Source organism: Ictidomys tridecemlineatus, chromosome 15 (genome assembly GCF_052094955.1).
Source record: "Ictidomys tridecemlineatus isolate mIctTri1 chromosome 15, mIctTri1.hap1, whole genome shotgun sequence".
Classification (NCBI taxonomy): Eukaryota; Metazoa; Chordata; class Mammalia; order Rodentia; family Sciuridae; genus Ictidomys; species Ictidomys tridecemlineatus.
The window spans coordinates 9,109,986-9,127,221 of NC_135491.1; the positions used below are offsets into that span (position 1 = coordinate 9,109,986).

Below are 17,236 nucleotides of genomic sequence, written 5' to 3' on the forward strand. Positions count from 1 at the left end.
TGGCTGGCAAGGCAGGCCACCTCTTTGAGATCCCTGCCCTAGCCTGAGGGTCATAGCTTGAGGACCTTGTTCTCATACACTGGTATCACCATATCTCATACACTGGTATCACGCGTTAAGCACCCACACACCCCTGGACTTTGTTGACTTTCTCACTGTGCTCTTAAGAGATAGGGACCATTGTCCTCCCAACTCACAGATGAGGAAACTGAGCCAGAGATCTGAGCACCTGCTCAAGGACACATAACCCATAGGTGGTAGAGCTGGGGATTTGACTCAGGCCATCTAGACCGAGCAGTGCCCTGCCCAACACAGGGTACTGGGGGCTTCCCAGGGGGTTCATCAGCTCCGTGAGAGCTCTACCTTTTAGCTACATCCTTGGCCTTTTTTGGATTTTTGCTTTGGGACAGTTGCGCAGGCCAGCCTTAAACTTGTTGTCCTCTTGCCTCAAGATCCCCAGTAGCTAGGATTATAGGCATGTGCCACCACTCTGGGGTGACCCAGGCTCTTTAGTAAGGTCTGCATGCAGGCCTTGGAAGGAGGGGCCCCAGCTATGAGGTCCCTGTTTGGTTTCCTTTTTCTTTTTTAATTTAGATGTTGATGGGCCTTTATTTTTACTCATTTCTCTGTGTGTGGTGCTGAGGGTCGAACCCAGGGCCTCTCACATGCTAGGCAAGCGCTCCACCGCTGAGCCACAGCACCAGCCCCCTGTCTGACTGGCTTCGACTGGGAGTGATCTTGCGTCCCCCAGGGAATATTTGCTTCATGTTATTTAGTTTTTCAATTCACTAGTGTAGATAGGCTCAGTTCTTTTTTATTTTCTTCTTTTTTTGTGGTACTCGGAATCCAACCCAGGGTGTGAGGCTAGAGCTCCACTCCTGAGCTAAGCCCCGGCCCTCCTCCAGGGACTCTTCTTTGGCATTGTTTCCAGAAGTTTTTTGTTGTCACAAAGAGAAGGGGTGTTCCAGGCACCTCGGTGGGTAGAGGTCAGGGATGCTACTCACCAACCTACAAAGCCCAAGACAGCCCCCGCGACAAAGAATCTTTCAACCCCAAATGTCAATGGAGCTGAGGTTGAGAAACCCAGGTCTCAGCAAAGCCAGGCCCTCCCCCTCGGCCACCCCACCCCCACCCGTCTTGGTCTCCTTCTCTCACCATTTGGTGTCCCTTGGGCTCTTCCCCAGGCCTCCGGCTCCCCTGGTCTGAATCTTCCTGTCTCCTTCTGTTTACCTGTGTCTCTCACCTCCTCTCACAGGCCTCCCTGACCCTTTTATTTATCTTTTTAAACTTAGTTTTAGTTGTAGATGGACCTAATACCTTTACTTTGTTTACTTTTCCGTGGTGCTGAGGATGGAGCCCAGGGCCTCGCCCAGGCTAGGCCAGCCCCAGCCCAGCCCCCCCACCCTGAGGCCTTTAAAGCCTCAGAGCCCCCCATCCCCTCTCCAGGGGGCCTTAGAGGCCAAATTGGAGGGAGGCCTAGAATGCCCCTCCAGGAACTCAGGAAGCCAGTGCCTCCGCCCCCAGCACTGCCGGGACTCAAAGGTGGAGGTGGGGCCTAGTCCCTCCCTGTGGCCCTGGGGCTTCGCACAAAGACTGCCCTTTGACTTCCAAGGGACATTGTCTTTTTTTTTTTTTTTTTGTCCACATATCTTTACATTTTGAATTTGTTTGTCTCCAAAAGAGCACACTCTTTCCAATTAGCCACAGTGCCCACTGTTCCTCATTGTCTCACACTGGACTCTTTCCTCTCATTTATTTATCATGGCTCTGGACTTTGAATTGCCTGCTCTGGAGGGTAGGATGCCAGACTTTGCAACAGGATCTGGACTAGATGGTGGGGGGATCTTGACTGGTGACAGTGTGGATGGCCTGGTGGACGGCCCAGCCTCTCTCCTTCTCTCCCAACTCAGCCACTAAGCAAAATTCCCACTGCCCTTCTCATGCATTTTCTTCTCAGAAGAACATTCCAGAACAGCTGGGCTGGTCTCTGGCCCTGCATTGGGCAGCCTTAGGGCACTGATTGGTGGGGGGGAGGTACAGGTGGACCAGAACCAGCAGAGGGCAAGAGTCCCTCCTGCTCCTGGCTTCATCAGTGCCAGGCACAGAACAAACCCTGACACTAGTGAGTTATGCTAATGATAATAGCAAACATTTATTAGGCACTTACTGTGTGTGAGACACTGCACTGACTGACTTCCACCTATGATCTCATTTAATAAGCCCAAAGCAGGGGCTGGGGTGGTGGCTCCGTGGTAGAGTGCTCGCCTAGCATGCATGAGGCGCTGGGTTCCATCCTTGGCACCACATAAAAAAAAAAAAAAAACTAAAGATACATAAATAAATATTGATAAAAATAAACCCAAAGCAATATTTCTTAAAAGCCTTGGAACCTGATCCACAGCCAAAAATATACTTTCTTTGCAACCCACTATTGACTCATAGGTTGATAAGTTTTTCATCAAATTATACTTTAACTTCAGGATTTAATTATGTACGTGTGTGTTGCTGGAGATTGAACCCAGGGCCACATACACAGTAGATAAGTCATCTAATACTGAGATACAATATCCCATATATATTATATTATAAAATATATATTATAGGGCTGGGGATGTGGCTCAAGCGGTAGCACGCTCGCCTGGCATGCGTGTGTCCCAGGTTCGGTCCTCAGCACCACATACAAACAAAGATGTTGTGCCCGCTGATAACTAAAAAATAAACATTAAAAAATTCTCTCTCTCTCTTAAAAAAATATATATGTATATATTATAATTTTTTTTTTTTTTTTTTTTTTTTTGCTGGGGAAGCTGGGTAAGGTGGTAAATGTCTATAATCCCAGCTACTCGGGAGGCTGAGTCAGGAGTATCCTAAATTTGAGATTAGCCTGTCTCAAAATTAAAAATATAAAGGGCTGGAGATATAGCTCAGTTGTTAAGTGGCCCTGGGTTCAATCCTCAGTGCCATAAATAAATAAATATGTATGTTCGTATTCTGCCAGATGCAGTGGCACACACTGTAAGCCCAGCTATTAGGGAGATTGAAACAGAAGGATTGCAAGTTCTAGGCCAGCCTTGGCAATTTAGGCGGACTTCTGTCTCAAAATAAAAATAAAAAGGGCTGGAGATGTAGCTCAGTGGTACAGCACTTGCTTAGCATGTGTGAGACCCTGAGTTCAATCCCCAACACCAAAAAAGAGGAAAAAATATATATTTATGTATATTTATTTATTTATTTTGAGAGAGAGAGAGAATTTTTAATATTTATTTTTAGCTTTCGGCGGACACAACATCTTTGTTGGTATGTGGTGCTGAGGATCGAACCCGGGCTGCACGCATGCCAGGCGAGCGCGCTACCACTTGAGCCACATCCCCAGCCCTGTATTTATGTATATTTATACACACACACACACACACTCTGATGTATTTGGCTCTGGTCAAGGGCCATTGAAATTTCAGGTAGGAGGGACTGACTGCAAAGAGTCACAAGAAAAGGATTTGGAGGGTGGGGTAGGGTGCTGAGGTTGTGGCTCAGTGGCCTAGCAAGTGTGAGGCGCTGGGTTCAGTCCTCAGCAGGACATATAAATAAATGAATAACAAAATAAAGGTTTATATCCATCTACAACTAAAAAAAAAAAGAATATTTAAAAAAAGGAAAAGTATTTGGGGCGATGGGAATACTGTGTCTTGATTGTGGTAGTAAATAATTGTGTACTTTTGTCAACTCATCCAACTGCATACCCCCAAAATGTTAGTTTTATTGCGTGCAAGTATATCTCAATAAAGTTGAATTAAAGCAATAAGACTGGGCATGGGAAATAGCTCGGAGTAGAGGGCTTGCCTAGCTTGCCTGAGCCCTGGTTTCATCCTCAGCACCCAGAACAAAACAACACTGGGAGAAGGGAGGTGGATGGATGAATGGAGGGGAGGGGCAAGGAGGAGGAAGGCCGAGTTAGTCCCTGGTGTTTAAAACATGGTGATTGCAGGTGGCTGTGGAATTCCTGACTCTCCAGGGAAATCTAAGGATCCAGCCCAAAAGAAGGCCACGTCTGAGCCCCTGGACAATCTTGGTTTGCTCAGGTTGGTCTGACATCCTTTCTCAGCCAGCCCAGTGCTGGGTACTCAAAAGTGACTCACTTACCAGCGAGGTGATTTGGTTTAAGTGAAACCAGAGGGAATGGAAAGTGCAGACGGGACAGAAGTCCAGAAGCCTGGGGAGGGAAGGTCTCCCAGTCAGAGCAGGGGAGGGAAGTTAAGCTGAGAAACTGTAAAGGAAAAGGGAACTGAGAGCCACCAGAGGCAGCAGGAGGGAATGGGGTGCAGGGTCTGCCCGGGCATGTCCAGGTGCCCAGGGCTTCCTCCTCCCCACAGATCCACTGCCAGATTCACGGGGAGTGTGCCCAGGTGTGCATGCTCTGGAGAGTGTCCTGTCAGTGGGCCAGGTAGCAGGAACCTGTCACAGGTGTGTGACTTTGTGACTGCCTGTTGGGCGTGGGGTTTCTTCTGTGCCTGATTTATGACTCTGAGGATCAATTTCTGATACCTTCAGTGTCTGGCCTGTGTGCTGGCGTGGATGTGCTTGTGTGTGTCCTTGTGGGGGTGTAGTTGGATCAGGCTATGTGTCCAGGTGTCTGTGTGACAGGTGTGTTTTGGGGGGAGAAGTGTGTCCAGCTGTGCCTGTCAGAAAGTTACTTCCTGACACTCCTTCAGCTTGGCTCCTGTCTGTTGGAACTACCGTGTGGCTGTGTGGCTGCAGGTGTGCTCAGCGGGATGTTTGTGAACACAGGACTTAGTGGTTCTGCGCCTGCATGCCAGTGTGAGTGCCTAGGCAGGACAGCTACGTGTGCCCTGTCATTCTGCCAGGCTGTGTGTCCAGGTGACCCTGTTGGGGAGTCAGTCTGTGTGTGTCCCCTCTGTGTCTGCGCACCCATGCCCTGTCCAGTGTGTGCATTTGAGACTATACCTGTGTGTCCCAGTGTCTGTCCCCGTGGCCTATCAGCACGTGACTTTGTGTACCCTGGAGTCCAGGCGGTCAGTTTGCGTGTGCGTCCCGGGGAGTGCTTCTGCGGGTCCCAGTCAGTGTGTCAGTGTGTCAGTGTGTGTCCAGCTGTCCCGTGTCTGGGCGTCCCCCACCGGCGCGCCTCCTCGCCCCAGGGCCGGGCCGTGCCCCGCCCCTGGCTGCAGGGAAACCCCCCGCGCGCGGAGGTAGGGGGCGCGGCGCGCGCCTGCAAGTCCCGACTTGTCCGCGGCGGCGGGCGGGCCCGTGGCGTCACGCGGGGGCGGGGCGTGGGACCCGCCGGGCGGGGGCGGGGCGGGGCGGGGCGGCCGCGGATCCGCCGGGCGGCCAGAGACTCCGCGCGAACCACATGCGAACGGGCGCCTAGCGGCGGCGGCGGCGGCAACCCGATCGAGATCAGCAGCGGCGGCCACAACGCGGACGCGCCTGCGGCCCGAGCAGCAGCAGCAACAGCAGCCGCCACTGCAGTTAGAGCGGCGGCAGCAGGAATAACAGCAGCAGCCGCCGCAGCGAGCGGCGCTCGGCGGGCGCGCCCTTCTCAAGGAAGCCGCCCGTCCCACATCACCGCCCCCTCCGGCGTGTTCATGCCCCCGGGGTGAGTGTGCGCACCCCGAATCCCGTCGGGGGCCATCGGCAGGCCGGGTGGGCTCCCTGGAGGAGGTGACGGGAGTGCACTGAGGGAGCAGTGCAGGTGCCCAGCATCCGCGCACCGGGCCTGCCCGACCCTCACCGGGCACCTGGGCGGGGGTGGCGGGGCGGGAAGCCCTTCCGCAGACGGGCGCGGGGTCTGGGCGCACAGGTGCCTCAGCGGTCTGGCGGGTTTGTTTACAAACAATGGGGTGCGGGCTCGGCAGCGCCCCCTGGTGGCCACGCGGCCCGGGGACGAGTGGCGACCCCAGGTTGCCCCAGCCCCCGGGGCCCAGGGGGGGGCGGGGGCGGCACCGAGGGGCGGCCACACCCAGGGCGCGCGCCCGCTGGGGGCGGCGACAGGGGGCGGCTCGCGGGCCGCGGAGTCTGCGGCTCCTGCGGGCGGGGGCTGCGCCCCAGCAACAGCCGGTTATTGGCCCCGCGCTCGCCTGGCGGGCGGGGCGGCGCACGTGGCGGCGGTGGGGGGCCGTGACAGCGAGGGGCGTCTGGGACTGCCGCGGCTCGCGCGTGCGGGGCTGTGGATCTGCAGGTGTCTCGCCTGTGTGTGCGCGTGTCTGGCTCCGAGTTGGAGCGGGGGGCCGCAGGGAGTGGTTGTGGCAATCCAGAGGAATGTTGGCGTTTGCGACCCGTCGAGGTGTCTGTGTGAGTCCCCGCGCACCGTTGTGTGGGCTCCCGCGTGTGGGTGGGGTGTGCCTGGGTGTTGTGGAGAGTTGTCTGCCTGTGCCCTTTGAGTGGCTCTGCTGCCCGCGCTGCTAGGTGTGTAGCTGTGCTTGTTCGTGTGCTGCTTGAATGGGCTGTTTGTGTTTAGATGTGTGTCCTGCCCCAGTGTGTGCTGTGTGTCCTGCCCGAGTGTGGGCTGGGTGTCCTGCCCGAGTGTGGGCTGTGTGTTTGGTCTGTGGCTGTCTCTGTGTCTCCAGGGCATGTGTGATGGTCTGCCTGCCGAGTGCCACTGTCTGTTTTCTGTCCAGGTGTCTGAGTTCTGCACATCGTGTGTGTGTGTGTGTGGGGGGGGTTGTGCGCGTCTGTGTTTGGCTTGTGTGTCTGGCGTCAGTGTCTGGGAATTGAAGACCAAGTCTCTGTGGGGTCTGTGCGGTGCAGGCGGTGGGTGTTGCTGGCAGCCTGTCTCAGCCCTGTGTGTGTGTGTGTGTGTGTGTGTGTGTGTGTGTATGCGCACGCCTGTTGGGTCTGAGGGGCTTGTCACTGATCGGCTGGCTCATGTGTGTCATGTGGCTGCGTGTGTGTAGTGTTTATGTCAGTCACGTGAGACCAGTGTTTTCGGTGGGTGCTGGAGGTGTGTGCGCTGGGGCTGTGCGTCTGGAGTTGTGTGCTGGCAGTTGGTGCTGGTGCTCCAGGGCTGGGGAGGAGGGCAGCTGATGTCTGCTGCCCTGCTGGTGGCCTGCGTGTTGTTGCCGGGATGTGTGGTGATGCTGCTGATGACATGTGTGCTTGATTTACATGTGTCCTGGAGACCCAGAGATGGTGACATTCTGATGTGTTTCGGTGGCAAGGCTGTGTGAGTCCTAAGGTGTCCTGGGGGTGTGTCTGTGTGCTGGAGACTTTGAAGTCGCATGCTGTTTTGTGTGTTTGTGCCTGTGCTTGTGATGCTGCATTGTGTGTGTCCCTGGGCATGTCTACAGTGGGTCAGTGTGTGATGTTGTTGTGTGTCCATAGGGATGCAGTGTGTGCATAGTGCTTGTGATGGGCTGCTTGCGTGTGCATGCCTGTGTTTGGGTCAGTGTGTGTGTGTGTGTGTGTCCTGAGTGGGATGGTTTCTGATATGGTGGGGGGGAGGCTGACCAGTTCTGTGGGAGCCCTGTGTGTGTCAGTGTTGTGTGCCCTTCACACACACACCCCCATCCACCCTCCCAACACACCTCTCCATTTGGGACCTGTGTGACCCTTGTGTTTGTCTCCGGACCCTTGCTGCCCTGCTTGTGTGCCAGTCACTGTGTTGGGAAAGTTGTCCCCACCAGCCCATGCCCTGTGTGAAGCCCAGCTAGAGTGACTTTGGGTTGTGGGGCCATCGCAGCCCTCGAAGCACACACAGGCCCACACTCCTTCCACCTGGTCCGTGCCTCCCTGTCCCTCCTGTGTGCCCATCACCGTGTTCCTGGGGGTGTGACCCCCGGGTGGGGGTGGGGTGTATGAGTCCTGGGGCCCTAACCCCTGCATTCCCGCTGACCTCCCGGTGTCCTGCAGGCCCCAGGGAGCGCCATGGCCCGTGCACGCCAGGAGGGCAGCTCTCCGGAGCCCGTAGAGGGCCTGGCCCGCGAAGGCCCGCGCCCCTTCCCGCTTGGTCGCCTGGTGCCCTCGGCTGTGTCCTGTGGCCTCTGCGAGCCGGGTCTGCCTGCCGCCCCCGCCGCCCCTGCCCTGCTGCCCGCTGCCTACCTCTGCGCCCCCACCGCCCCGCCCGCCGTCACCGCCGCCCTGGGGGTCCCCCGCTGGCCTGGGGGTCCCCGCAGCCGGCCCCGAGGCCCACGCCCAGACGGTGAGTTCCCACCCACATCCGGGATGATGGGAGCCAGGGAAAGAGGGTCGTAGAGACTCCGAGGAACTGGAGTGGGAGCGAGGGGGGTGGTGGGGAGAGGAGCAGGGCCACTGGGAGGGTGTGGCCAGTGTGGTCTTTTGTGTTGTAAGAAGCAGGAAGACGAGTGGGAGGCCGAGGATGGAGGGGGAGGTCGAGTGGGAAGTCCCTCCTGGAATCTGACTGCAGTCCCTGTCTCGCAGCCCACGGTCTCTTCTCTTTTCCGGGCCTCGGGCAACAGCTGTTTCGTAGCTCCCCTCCTCCAGCCTGGGTCCCCGGGATCCCGAGGTTTACAGTAGGAAGAAGTGTGGGCTGAGCAGGAGGGCTGACACCTCTGGACTTTGGGGAGGGGGCGCATGGCCTTTTGGTGTATTTGCATCTCTTTGGCCCGAGCTGGCCCTCTCCTGGTCTCCCCGGGGGAAGGGCCATTGTGCTGGGAAAGTCCCAGTGGGGAGAGGGTGAGTGTTGGGGAGGGAAGGGTTAAAGGTCCCCTGCCTGATGGGCTGTTAACCCTGTGACGCCCGGCAGGGGAAAGACCGTCCGGCTCCCGTCCCTCCCCCATCCCGTCCCCGGAGCCCCGGGAGCTGCAGAGAAAACTTCCCAAGCTCAGTTCCTGGCGGCGGGGCGGGGACCCCCGATTTCCAGAAGAGTCACCGACGTGAACCTGAGGCCCTGGTTTTAGGCTTTAGGAAACCCTCAGGCCAGGACCCGGTGTGACCGGAGTGACTCCGAGGAGCTCGGAAGGGGGTGGGGCAGGAAGGCATCTCCCGCGTCCCAACCCCCCCAGGCCGTGCTCTCTGGCAGCCACAGTCTGGCCTTCTGGTCTCCAGGCCTCTGCCACATCCGGGGGTGTGGCCTCACTGTGGTTGGACACGAGAGGGCAGGAGACCTGAGGCTTGTGACTCTGGGTGGGGTCAGTCGCTGTATCCCTGTGTGACCTTGGGCTGCTTCGAAGGGTGGGCCTCAGTTTCCCTATCAAATACTGCACGCAAGATTTGGCCCTGTTTTGGAAAAGGCCCTGTTTTGGTACTTAGGTCGGATGAGAGGAAGGACTTCCAGGCTGACATGGGCATTGGGCCAGGCAGGTGACCCCAGGAGAGCCTCCTCCTTAGGTCTTCTTCTGGCTTTCTAGTGCCTGGGAAGGAGCAGGGGAGAAATCTGGCTCGAAGGGAGGAAAAAGAAATCTCTAGAAATCAGGCGGGGAGCAGAGAGGAAACCAGGGAGAGGGAGCAGGCCCTGGCGACCCGGGTTCCTCTGGACCTCTGGGCCCCGAGGGGTGGTAGGTGATGACCACGCCCCTCTGCCTCTCCCAGGTCCTCAGCCATCCCTCTCACCCGCCGAGCAGCACCTAGAGTCGCCGGTTCCCAGCGCCCCGGAGGCCCTGGCGGGCGGTCCCACCCAGGCGGCCCCCGGGGTCCGGGGGGAGGAGGAGCAGTGGGCCCGCGAGATCGGGGCCCAGCTGCGGCGGATGGCGGACGACCTCAACGCGCAGTACGAGCGGCGGGTGAGTGCGGGGGAGGGGCGGATGGCAGGTGGGACTTCCCGCCGCGGGAGGGGGCCGCGGGCGCCCCCGCCAGATGTGCGGCAGCTGCTGCCCCGCGCTGCGGGGTCGCGCCGGGGACAGGCAGGTGGGGGGCGGGGCGCTGTGCCCACGGAGCCGCCGCGGGCCGAGGCCTCCGCGAGAGCCGCGACGCGCCCGTGGCCCGCGGCCGCGGGGACTGAGGGCGGCGCTGGGCGCAGCGGCTCCTATATCCCGGGCTATTTATAGCTGGTGAGTCAGCAGCGGCGGCGGCCGCGCCCGCCCCTCCCTCCGCCCCTCCTCCCTCCGCGCTCCGCGCTCCCGCGGCCGCGCACCTCCCCGCCCCTTTCCTCCGCTCCTCCGCCCCGCCCCCTTTCCTCCGCCTGCCCGCCCGCCCCGCCCCGCCGGCCCGCAGCGCGGCCTCCGGGAGGAAATGCGGGCGGCCCGCGGCCCGCAGCCCTGCAGCCGGCCAGCTGGGTCGGTGTGAACACCACACCTGCGGTGTTGGCTGGCCCAAAACACGAGCAAAACAAAAAATGCCCGCGATGCCCCCCCCCACATCCCTCCCCTGCCGGCCTGGCAGAGGCGACCTCAAGGCTGTGGCTCAGGAGTAGAGCCCTTGCCTAGCATGGGAGGCCCTGGGTTCCTTCCCAGCGCAGGACTAAACCCCAGCAGCAGCAACAACCACCAAAAACAAAGGAGACCTCAGGTTGGTGTGTCTCCCTGCAGGTGCGGATTCTTTTCCCACATACAAGGCCAGAATCAGTTACTTAGGATAGTGGGGCCCTTCACCCTAACAGGCGAGATCTAGTCTGGGTTCCTCACCAAACTGCTGCGCCCGCCCCCCACCCCACGTTATCCATGAGAGTCATCCTCATTGGCAAAGGTGCTAATACCCCGTAGAATCAACAGTGTCCTGATTCATTTTCTCATGGTCGATATTTAGGATACATGATTAAATATATTTTAAATTTTACTTATTTTCTATCCCCAAAGATGCACACCTCCAGGTGCACCTATGTGCAGGTACCTGGGCGCCCTGTGCTCCTCCCCATAGCAGGGTGTCAGTGGCAGGCTTTACAACCTGCCCCCTTTGCACCTTCTCTTGGCTGCAGCGGTTGGAAGGGAGGGGTGTAACTCAGGCAGGAGGTGCTCCCAGATCTGCTGCAAGGTGCCTTGGGGATCATTAGGATCACCTAACTGACTGTCCTTAAAATGAGTGTGTCCTTTCCTCTGCTTCAGAGGGGATGAGGTCAGGCGGGCCCTGCTTAGCCATGAACTTGGCAGAGGGGCCAGAGAACACTAGAGCTATTCAGACATTGTTTGGTACTGCCTTTCATTTTTACCAGGAGCAAGAGGAGAGTCCAGTATTTGAGAGTCAGAGGGTCTTAGGGGCCATCCCACATCTTCATTCTGCCGAGAGGGAGAAGGCAAGGGTTACTCTGAGTTCACAGTGAACCTGGCTTTGCCTAAAAGTACTTCGCACTGCCCCAGTGTGTCCCGTTTCCCTGCTTCCATTTGTTGTAGAATGGCTGAAGCTATGGTTCCCTGTTCTCTTCACTCGCCAACCTTTATTTTCCTCCTGTCGTACTGGGGATTGAAGCCAGGGCCTCCCACATATATGCTAGGCAAGTACTCTGCCACTGAGCCACACCCCAGCCCATTTTTAAATTTTGAGACAGGGTCTGCCTAAGTCATTCAGGCTGGCCTTGACCTTGCAATTCCCCTGCCTCAACTTCCCCAAGTCACTGGGATCACAGGTGTGGCCACCAAGCCTGCTTGTCCTGCCAAGGGGAAGGCAGGATGAGTTGCAACCTAGCTCAGTCCCTCAGCCCCTGGGTGACATTCCCACCTAAAAATCAGGGAGGGGACGGTCACAACTAACATGCTGAGCACTTGTTTAGTGCCAGGCTGGTTCTGTGCTGTGGGAATTCTGTCCTCGTCTCTCCCTCCTGGTCTCATGTCCTACCAGAGGATGTAACATCCTGTCCCGGGAAGGGATGACGTTCGTGGGCGGAGGAGCTGGAAAGGGCTGGTGAGGGGTAGCCTCCATCCTGCTTGCCCTTCGCCTGGATCACCCCCTCCCTGTCACCACACGGTCCACGCTAACTTTCCTTCTCTCTCTTTCCCTAGAGACAAGAGGAACAGCAGCGACACCGCCCCTCACCCTGGAGGGTCTTGTACAATCTCATCATGGGACTCCTGCCCTTACCCAGGGGCCATGGAGCCCCAGAAATGGAGCCCAATTAGGTGCCTGCACCCGCCCGGTGGACGTCGGGGACTTGGGGGGCAGGACCCTCCCACCTCCTGATGCCCTGGCCAGCGCGGGGGACTTTTTCTGCACCATGTAGCATACTGGACTACCAGCCCTGCCTGTCCCAGGGGCGGGCCGGGCAGCCACTCCAGCCCTGGCCTACCTGGGCGCAGTGATGGAGAAGTGGACTCCTGGGCCCCTGGCACAGCCGCCAGGGGAAGGAGGGCTGAAGGACTCAGCATCTGAAGGCGGCGGTGACTGAGGGGGTGGGGACTGAGCCACCTGCCTCTGCCGCCCATCACCATCTCAGGAAAGGCTGCTGGTGCTGGCTGCCCGTTCCAGCTGCAGGGGGGACGCTGGGGGCCTCCCCAGTGCTCCTTCACTTTGGGCCTGGCCTCAGGCCTCTGGTGCTTCCCCCCCTCCTCTTGGGGAGGGGGCCCATGAAGAGCAAATGAGCCAAACGTGACCACTAGCCTCCTGGAGCCAGAGAATGGGGTGTGTCTGATGGCCTCCCCAGCCTAGCGCCCAGCCATCTTCCCTGAGCCGGCCGGCGGGTGGCGGGCTCGCCTGCCTCACCTTCATCTGGGGGTGGCCAGGAGGGGCCCAGACTGTGAATCCTGTGCTCTGCCCATGACCACCCCCGTCCCCATCAATCCCATTGCATAGGTTTAGAGAGAGCACGTGTGACCACTGGCGTTCATTTGGGGGGTGGGAGACTTTGGCAGAAGCCGCCCCAGCCTTAGTCCCCAGGGCCAAGCGCTGGGGGGAGGACGGGGAGTCAGGGAGGGGGGGAGTCTCAGAAGAGGGAGGAGTCTGGGAGCGGGGAGGGGTGGCCCAGCCTGTAAAATACTGTATATGCGCTGCTGTAGATACCGGAATGAATTTTCTGTACATGTTTGGTTAATTTTTTTTGTACATGATTTTTGTATGTTTCCTTTTCAATAAAATCAGATTGGAACAGTGGATACTCTTTCTGCTCGCCTTCCCCACAGCCTAGCCTTAGACCTCTGCCACCAGCTCTGAGAGGTGGGAGAGAAGCAGTGTCCCTGGCACTCACCCAGGTCAGGGCAGCTGTAACCCTAGCAGACGATGAAGAATGTGGCCCAGTGCAGCCTGCCCAGCCTCCGCAGCCTGACCAACTCCCTCCAAGGCAGAGCCCCTGGGGCGGGGGCTTCACGTTTCTCCTCATTTATTCCCAGGATAGAGGGTCTGTAGGGGCTCCAAGTTTATTGAATGGATGAATGACCCATAATTTATTCAGAAGCACCACTGTCCTAAGTGCTGGGACACACTGGTCATGAGACAGACCTTCTTCTGGCCCCCAAGGAGGCAGAAGGTGACATCCAGTCAGGCACTGTGATCAGCCTTAGGCTGCCTCTCTGGCTGGAGGTGCAGGACCAGCTAAGATCAGCAGAAGCCAGTGTAGCATTGAAGATAGAAAGGACAGCTCTTAGCCCAGACTTGGTGACAAATGACTGTAACCCAGTGACTTGGAAGGCTAAGGGTTGGGGATGAGGCCAAGTGGTAAGGCATCCCTGGGTTCAATTCCCACTACCAAAAATTTTTTTTTAAATAAAATAAACTGCAGGCAGTCAGGCACAGTAGTGCACACCTATAATCCCAGCAGATGGGGAGGTTGAGGCAGAAGGATCATGAGTTTAAAGTCAGCCTCAGCAATTTAGCAACCCTGTCCCCAAAATAAAAAGGGATAGGCTGGGGTTATGGCTCAGCGGTAGAACGTTCGATCCTCAGCACCACATAAAAATAAATAAATAAAACAAGGTATTGTGTCTAACTACAACTAAAAATTAAATATTAAAAAAGGGGGGGGGGGCTGGGGATGTGGCTCAAGCGGTAATGTGCTCGCCTGGCATGCGTGGAGCACTGGGTTCGATCCTCAGCACCACATAAAATAAAAATGAAGATGTTGTGTCCGCTGAAAACTGAAAAATAAATATTAAAAAATTCTCTCTCTCTTTAAAAAAAGGGGGAGAGGGTGGGAGACATGGGGATGTGGCTCAGTGGTTTAGTGTCCGTGTTCAATCCCCAGTACAAAAAACTGAGAGATATAATTAAAAACCAAATGCTAAATTTTATTTGTTTATTTTGTGATACTGGGGATACAAACATAATTGAAATTCTAGAACTTATTCAAGTAATCCCAGAAGGCAGGGTAGGGTAGGGTAAACAGGAACAAAAATGGGAAAGTTGAATGAATTTGGGGTTTTCCAAGTTCAACCATGCCAGTGCTTCACGAAACAGCGCTAAGAAGGGCAGGCAGCTGGGGGAGAGGCATCCTCTGCCAGGACAGGAGCCTGTGCCATGGCCAGAGCTGACGAGGGCTCTGGTGCTAGACAGGCTGGGTGTGAGCGCTCACTGTGCGGTCAGGGCCCTGGCTTTAAGTATGAAGCAAGAAAACAGATTTCAGGAATGATAAATACCCAGAGCCTGCTGTCATATCTACTTGCCTCTCTTTCTCACTATTACGTGTTGCTTTTTCCTGTTCACCGCAGTTCCCACTGCACAGTAGCCCGCGCTTACCATGGGGACACACTCCAAGACCCCCATCGGATGCCTAAATCTACGGGCAGCAGCCTTTACATACACACCTAAGATAAAGTGTAAATTGTGAATTAGACACAATAATAGATACAGAAAATACCTAATAAAATAGAACAATCATAACAATAAACTGTAATAAAGTTGCCGGCATCACTACTCTTATACTTTGAGGTTATTATTAAGTAAAATCAGACTTACTTGAACATAAGTACAAGATTCTAAGACAGTGGATCTGATAACTTGATAACTGAGATGGCTACTGAGGGACAATTGGTGGCACATTTAATGTGAATACGCAATGACTTTTTTTTTTTTTTAAAGAGAGAGAGAGAACTTTTAATATTTATTTTTTAGTTTTCAGCTAACACAACATCTTCGTTCGCATGTAGTGCCGAGGATCGAACCTGGGCCCCACGCATGTCAGGCAAGCGCGCTACTGCTTGAGCCACATCCCCAGCCCCAGATGCAGTGACTTTTGCTTTAAATGGTCATATAAAAACCAGGAAAGGTGTTGGGTGTGGTGGCACATGCCTGAAATCCCAGCAGCTCCGGAGGCTGAGACAGGAGGATTCCAAATTCAAAGCCAGCCTCAGCAATTTAGCAAGGCACTAAGCAACTCAGTGAGACCCTGTCTCTAAATAAAATACCAAAATCGAAATCGGGGCTGGGGTTGTGGCTCAGTGGTAGAGCGCTTGCCTAGCATGCATGAGGCACTGGGTTTGATAACCGGAACCATATAAAATTAAATAAATAAAATAAAGATATTTTGTACATCTACAACTAAAAAAAAAAAAAATGGGCTGGGAATGTGGCTCAGTGGTTGAGTGTCCCTGAGTTCAATCTCAAGTACCAAAAAAAAAAAAACAAAAAAAACCAAAACAGGAATGGTAGTGCTCATCTGTAATCCCAGCAACTCGGGAAACTGAGGCAGAAGGATCATCACACATTTGAGGCCAGCCTCAATCTCTCTCTCTCTTTTTTTTTTTTTTGCTTGAAAAGTACAAATTTATTACCTTATAGTTGTAGACTTACAATTTTAACAGGGGTCTCACTGAGCTAAAATCAAGACTTTTGTTTTTTAAATTAATTTTACAGTAGAATGCATTTTGACATATAGTTTAGTCTCAGTATCTTAACAAGACCCTTTCTAAAAAAATTAAAAAGGGCTGGGGACATGGCTCAGTGGCTGAGCACCTCTGGGTTCAACTCCTAGTATTAAAAAAAAAAAAAAGTATATTTCTGGGGCTGGGGCTGGGGCTCAGTGGTAGAGCACTTGCCTACTACTTGTGAGGCACTGGGTTCGATCCCTGGCACCACATACAATAAACAAATAAAATAAAGATATATATATATAAAGTATATATTTCTAAGAAATTAAGAGAAAAAAAGGATTTAAAAAAAATCTAGAGGATTGTCTTAAATCTATAATATTTTATCTGAAACAAACAAAAAAAACCTTTCTCCATTTATTTACCATTTCCAGTGATCTTTTACCCATCTTGAAGTTTCTAATTTTTCCAGATATTATTTCCCTTCAGTCTGAAAAACTTCCATGTGGTATTTTTTGTAGTGTCTTTCTGCTGGCAACCAATTTTCTTAAATTTTTCTTTTCTTTTTTCTTTTTTTAATCTCAAATTATCTATTTCAACACCTTGCTGGATATTTTACTGATTATGAAATTTCTGATTGTGGCGCACCCCGTAATCCCAGCTACTCTGGGGGCTGAGAGAAGAGGATCACAAACTTAAGGCTAGCCTCAGCAACTTAATTGGGCTTGTTTGTTTGTTACTTGGGATTGAACTCAGGGGCATTCGACCACTGAGCCACATTCCCAGATGCTGATGCTCTGTCTCAAAATAAAAAGGACTGGGGATGTATGTAGTTAAGTGGTAGAGTGCCCCTGGGTTCAATTCCCATTATTAGAAGGGGAAAGAAAAAAAAAAAAACCGGAAAAAGACTTGGGTGGAATTTGTGCATCAAAGATTGGTACCCTCCCTTGGAGATCTCCTTTCCAGAATTTCCTCTTTGCTTTCCAACAACTAAGATCACTCCAGCCTCCACCTTTGGTTCTGTAGACCAGTAAGGCAACTGGGTTTCCACCTGAGTTTTACTGGGGGGCTGGACTGCATGCGTCCTCAGGTTAAAGTTGCTGAAAAACCAATCAGAAACCAAAATACTAACAACAAACCCACCCAGAGCCAGAGGATGAGGGGTTGGGGGTGTGGCTCAAGTGGTAGCTTGCTGGCCTGGGAAGGCTGAGTAAGGAGGATCGCCAGTTCCAGCTTCAGCAATGGCGAGGCCCTAAGCAACTCAGTGAGATCTTGTCTCTAAATAATTTTTTTTTTTTTAAGAGAGAGTGAGAGAGATAGAGAATTTTAATATTTTATCAGCGGACACAACATCTTTTTGTTTGTATGTGGTGCTGAGGATCAAACCTGGGCCGCACGCATGCCAGGCGAGCGCGCTACCGCTTGAGCCACATCCCCAGCCCCTTGTCTCTAAATAATACAAAACAGGGCTGGGAATGTGGCTCAGTGGTTGAGTGCCTCCAATCCCCAGTACCAAAAAACAAAACAAACAAACAAACAAAAAAACCCACAAAAAAAAACCCACAAGGTACTCACACAGTGTTGATCTCTTCTTGCAAGTAGCTGGGTTTTTGGTTTTGGTGTTAGTTTTGTTTAGAATGTCTAGTTATCTGCAGGACGGTTCTCTG

At 54.3% G+C, this 17,236-nt stretch overlaps 2 protein-coding genes across 5 annotated transcripts in view; one reads left to right on the forward strand and one right to left on the reverse strand.

The window, feature by feature from the left end:
• Nucleotides 1-5,300: 5,300 nt before the first annotated feature.
• Nucleotides 5,301-12,921, forward strand: Bbc3 (BCL2 binding component 3). 3 transcript variants are annotated; one of them, XM_078031799.1, is made up of 4 exons: nucleotides 5,301-5,608; nucleotides 7,861-8,149; nucleotides 9,499-9,689; nucleotides 11,838-12,921. In XM_078031799.1, exons 2-4 carry the CDS (start codon nucleotides 7,876-7,878, stop codon nucleotides 11,952-11,954), a joined length of 582 nt encoding a protein of 193 aa, XP_077887925.1. In that variant the 5' UTR covers nucleotides 5,301-5,608; nucleotides 7,861-7,875; the 3' UTR covers nucleotides 11,955-12,921. The 3 variants fall into 3 exon arrangements, with proteins under 3 accessions (XP_077887925.1, XP_077887926.1, XP_077887924.1); XM_078031800.1 differs by lacking the exon at nucleotides 5,301-5,608 and adding an exon at nucleotides 6,052-6,190; XM_078031798.1 differs by lacking the exon at nucleotides 5,301-5,608 and adding an exon at nucleotides 6,271-6,303.
• Nucleotides 10,646-17,236, reverse strand: part of Sae1 (SUMO1 activating enzyme subunit 1) — a 71,891-nt gene continuing 65,300 nt past the window's right edge. For both annotated transcript variants that reach the window (XM_078031797.1, XM_078031795.1), the window contains one exon: nucleotides 10,646-11,117. Coding sequence is in view for 1 of the 2 variants with exons in the window: in XM_078031795.1 (XP_077887921.1) it covers nucleotides 11,013-11,117 (105 nt within the window). In the remaining variant the exon portion in view is untranslated. The remainder of the gene's footprint in view (nucleotides 11,118-17,236) is intronic.

What these genes read in the sequence shown, in the direction of transcription:
- Bbc3 (XM_078031798.1), top strand. Translation starts at nt 6,271, where the DNA reads ATGTTGGCGTTTGCGACCCGTCGAGGTGTCTGT. An exon ending in CCGAGGCCCACGCCCAGACG is followed by an intron (nt 8,150 to 9,498) that starts GTGAGTTCCCAC and finishes TGCCTCTCCCAG; the next exon opens with GTCCTCAGCCATCCCTCTCA. An exon ending in ACGCGCAGTACGAGCGGCGG is followed by an intron (nt 9,690 to 11,837) that starts GTGAGTGCGGGG and finishes CTCTTTCCCTAG; the next exon opens with AGACAAGAGGAACAGCAGCG.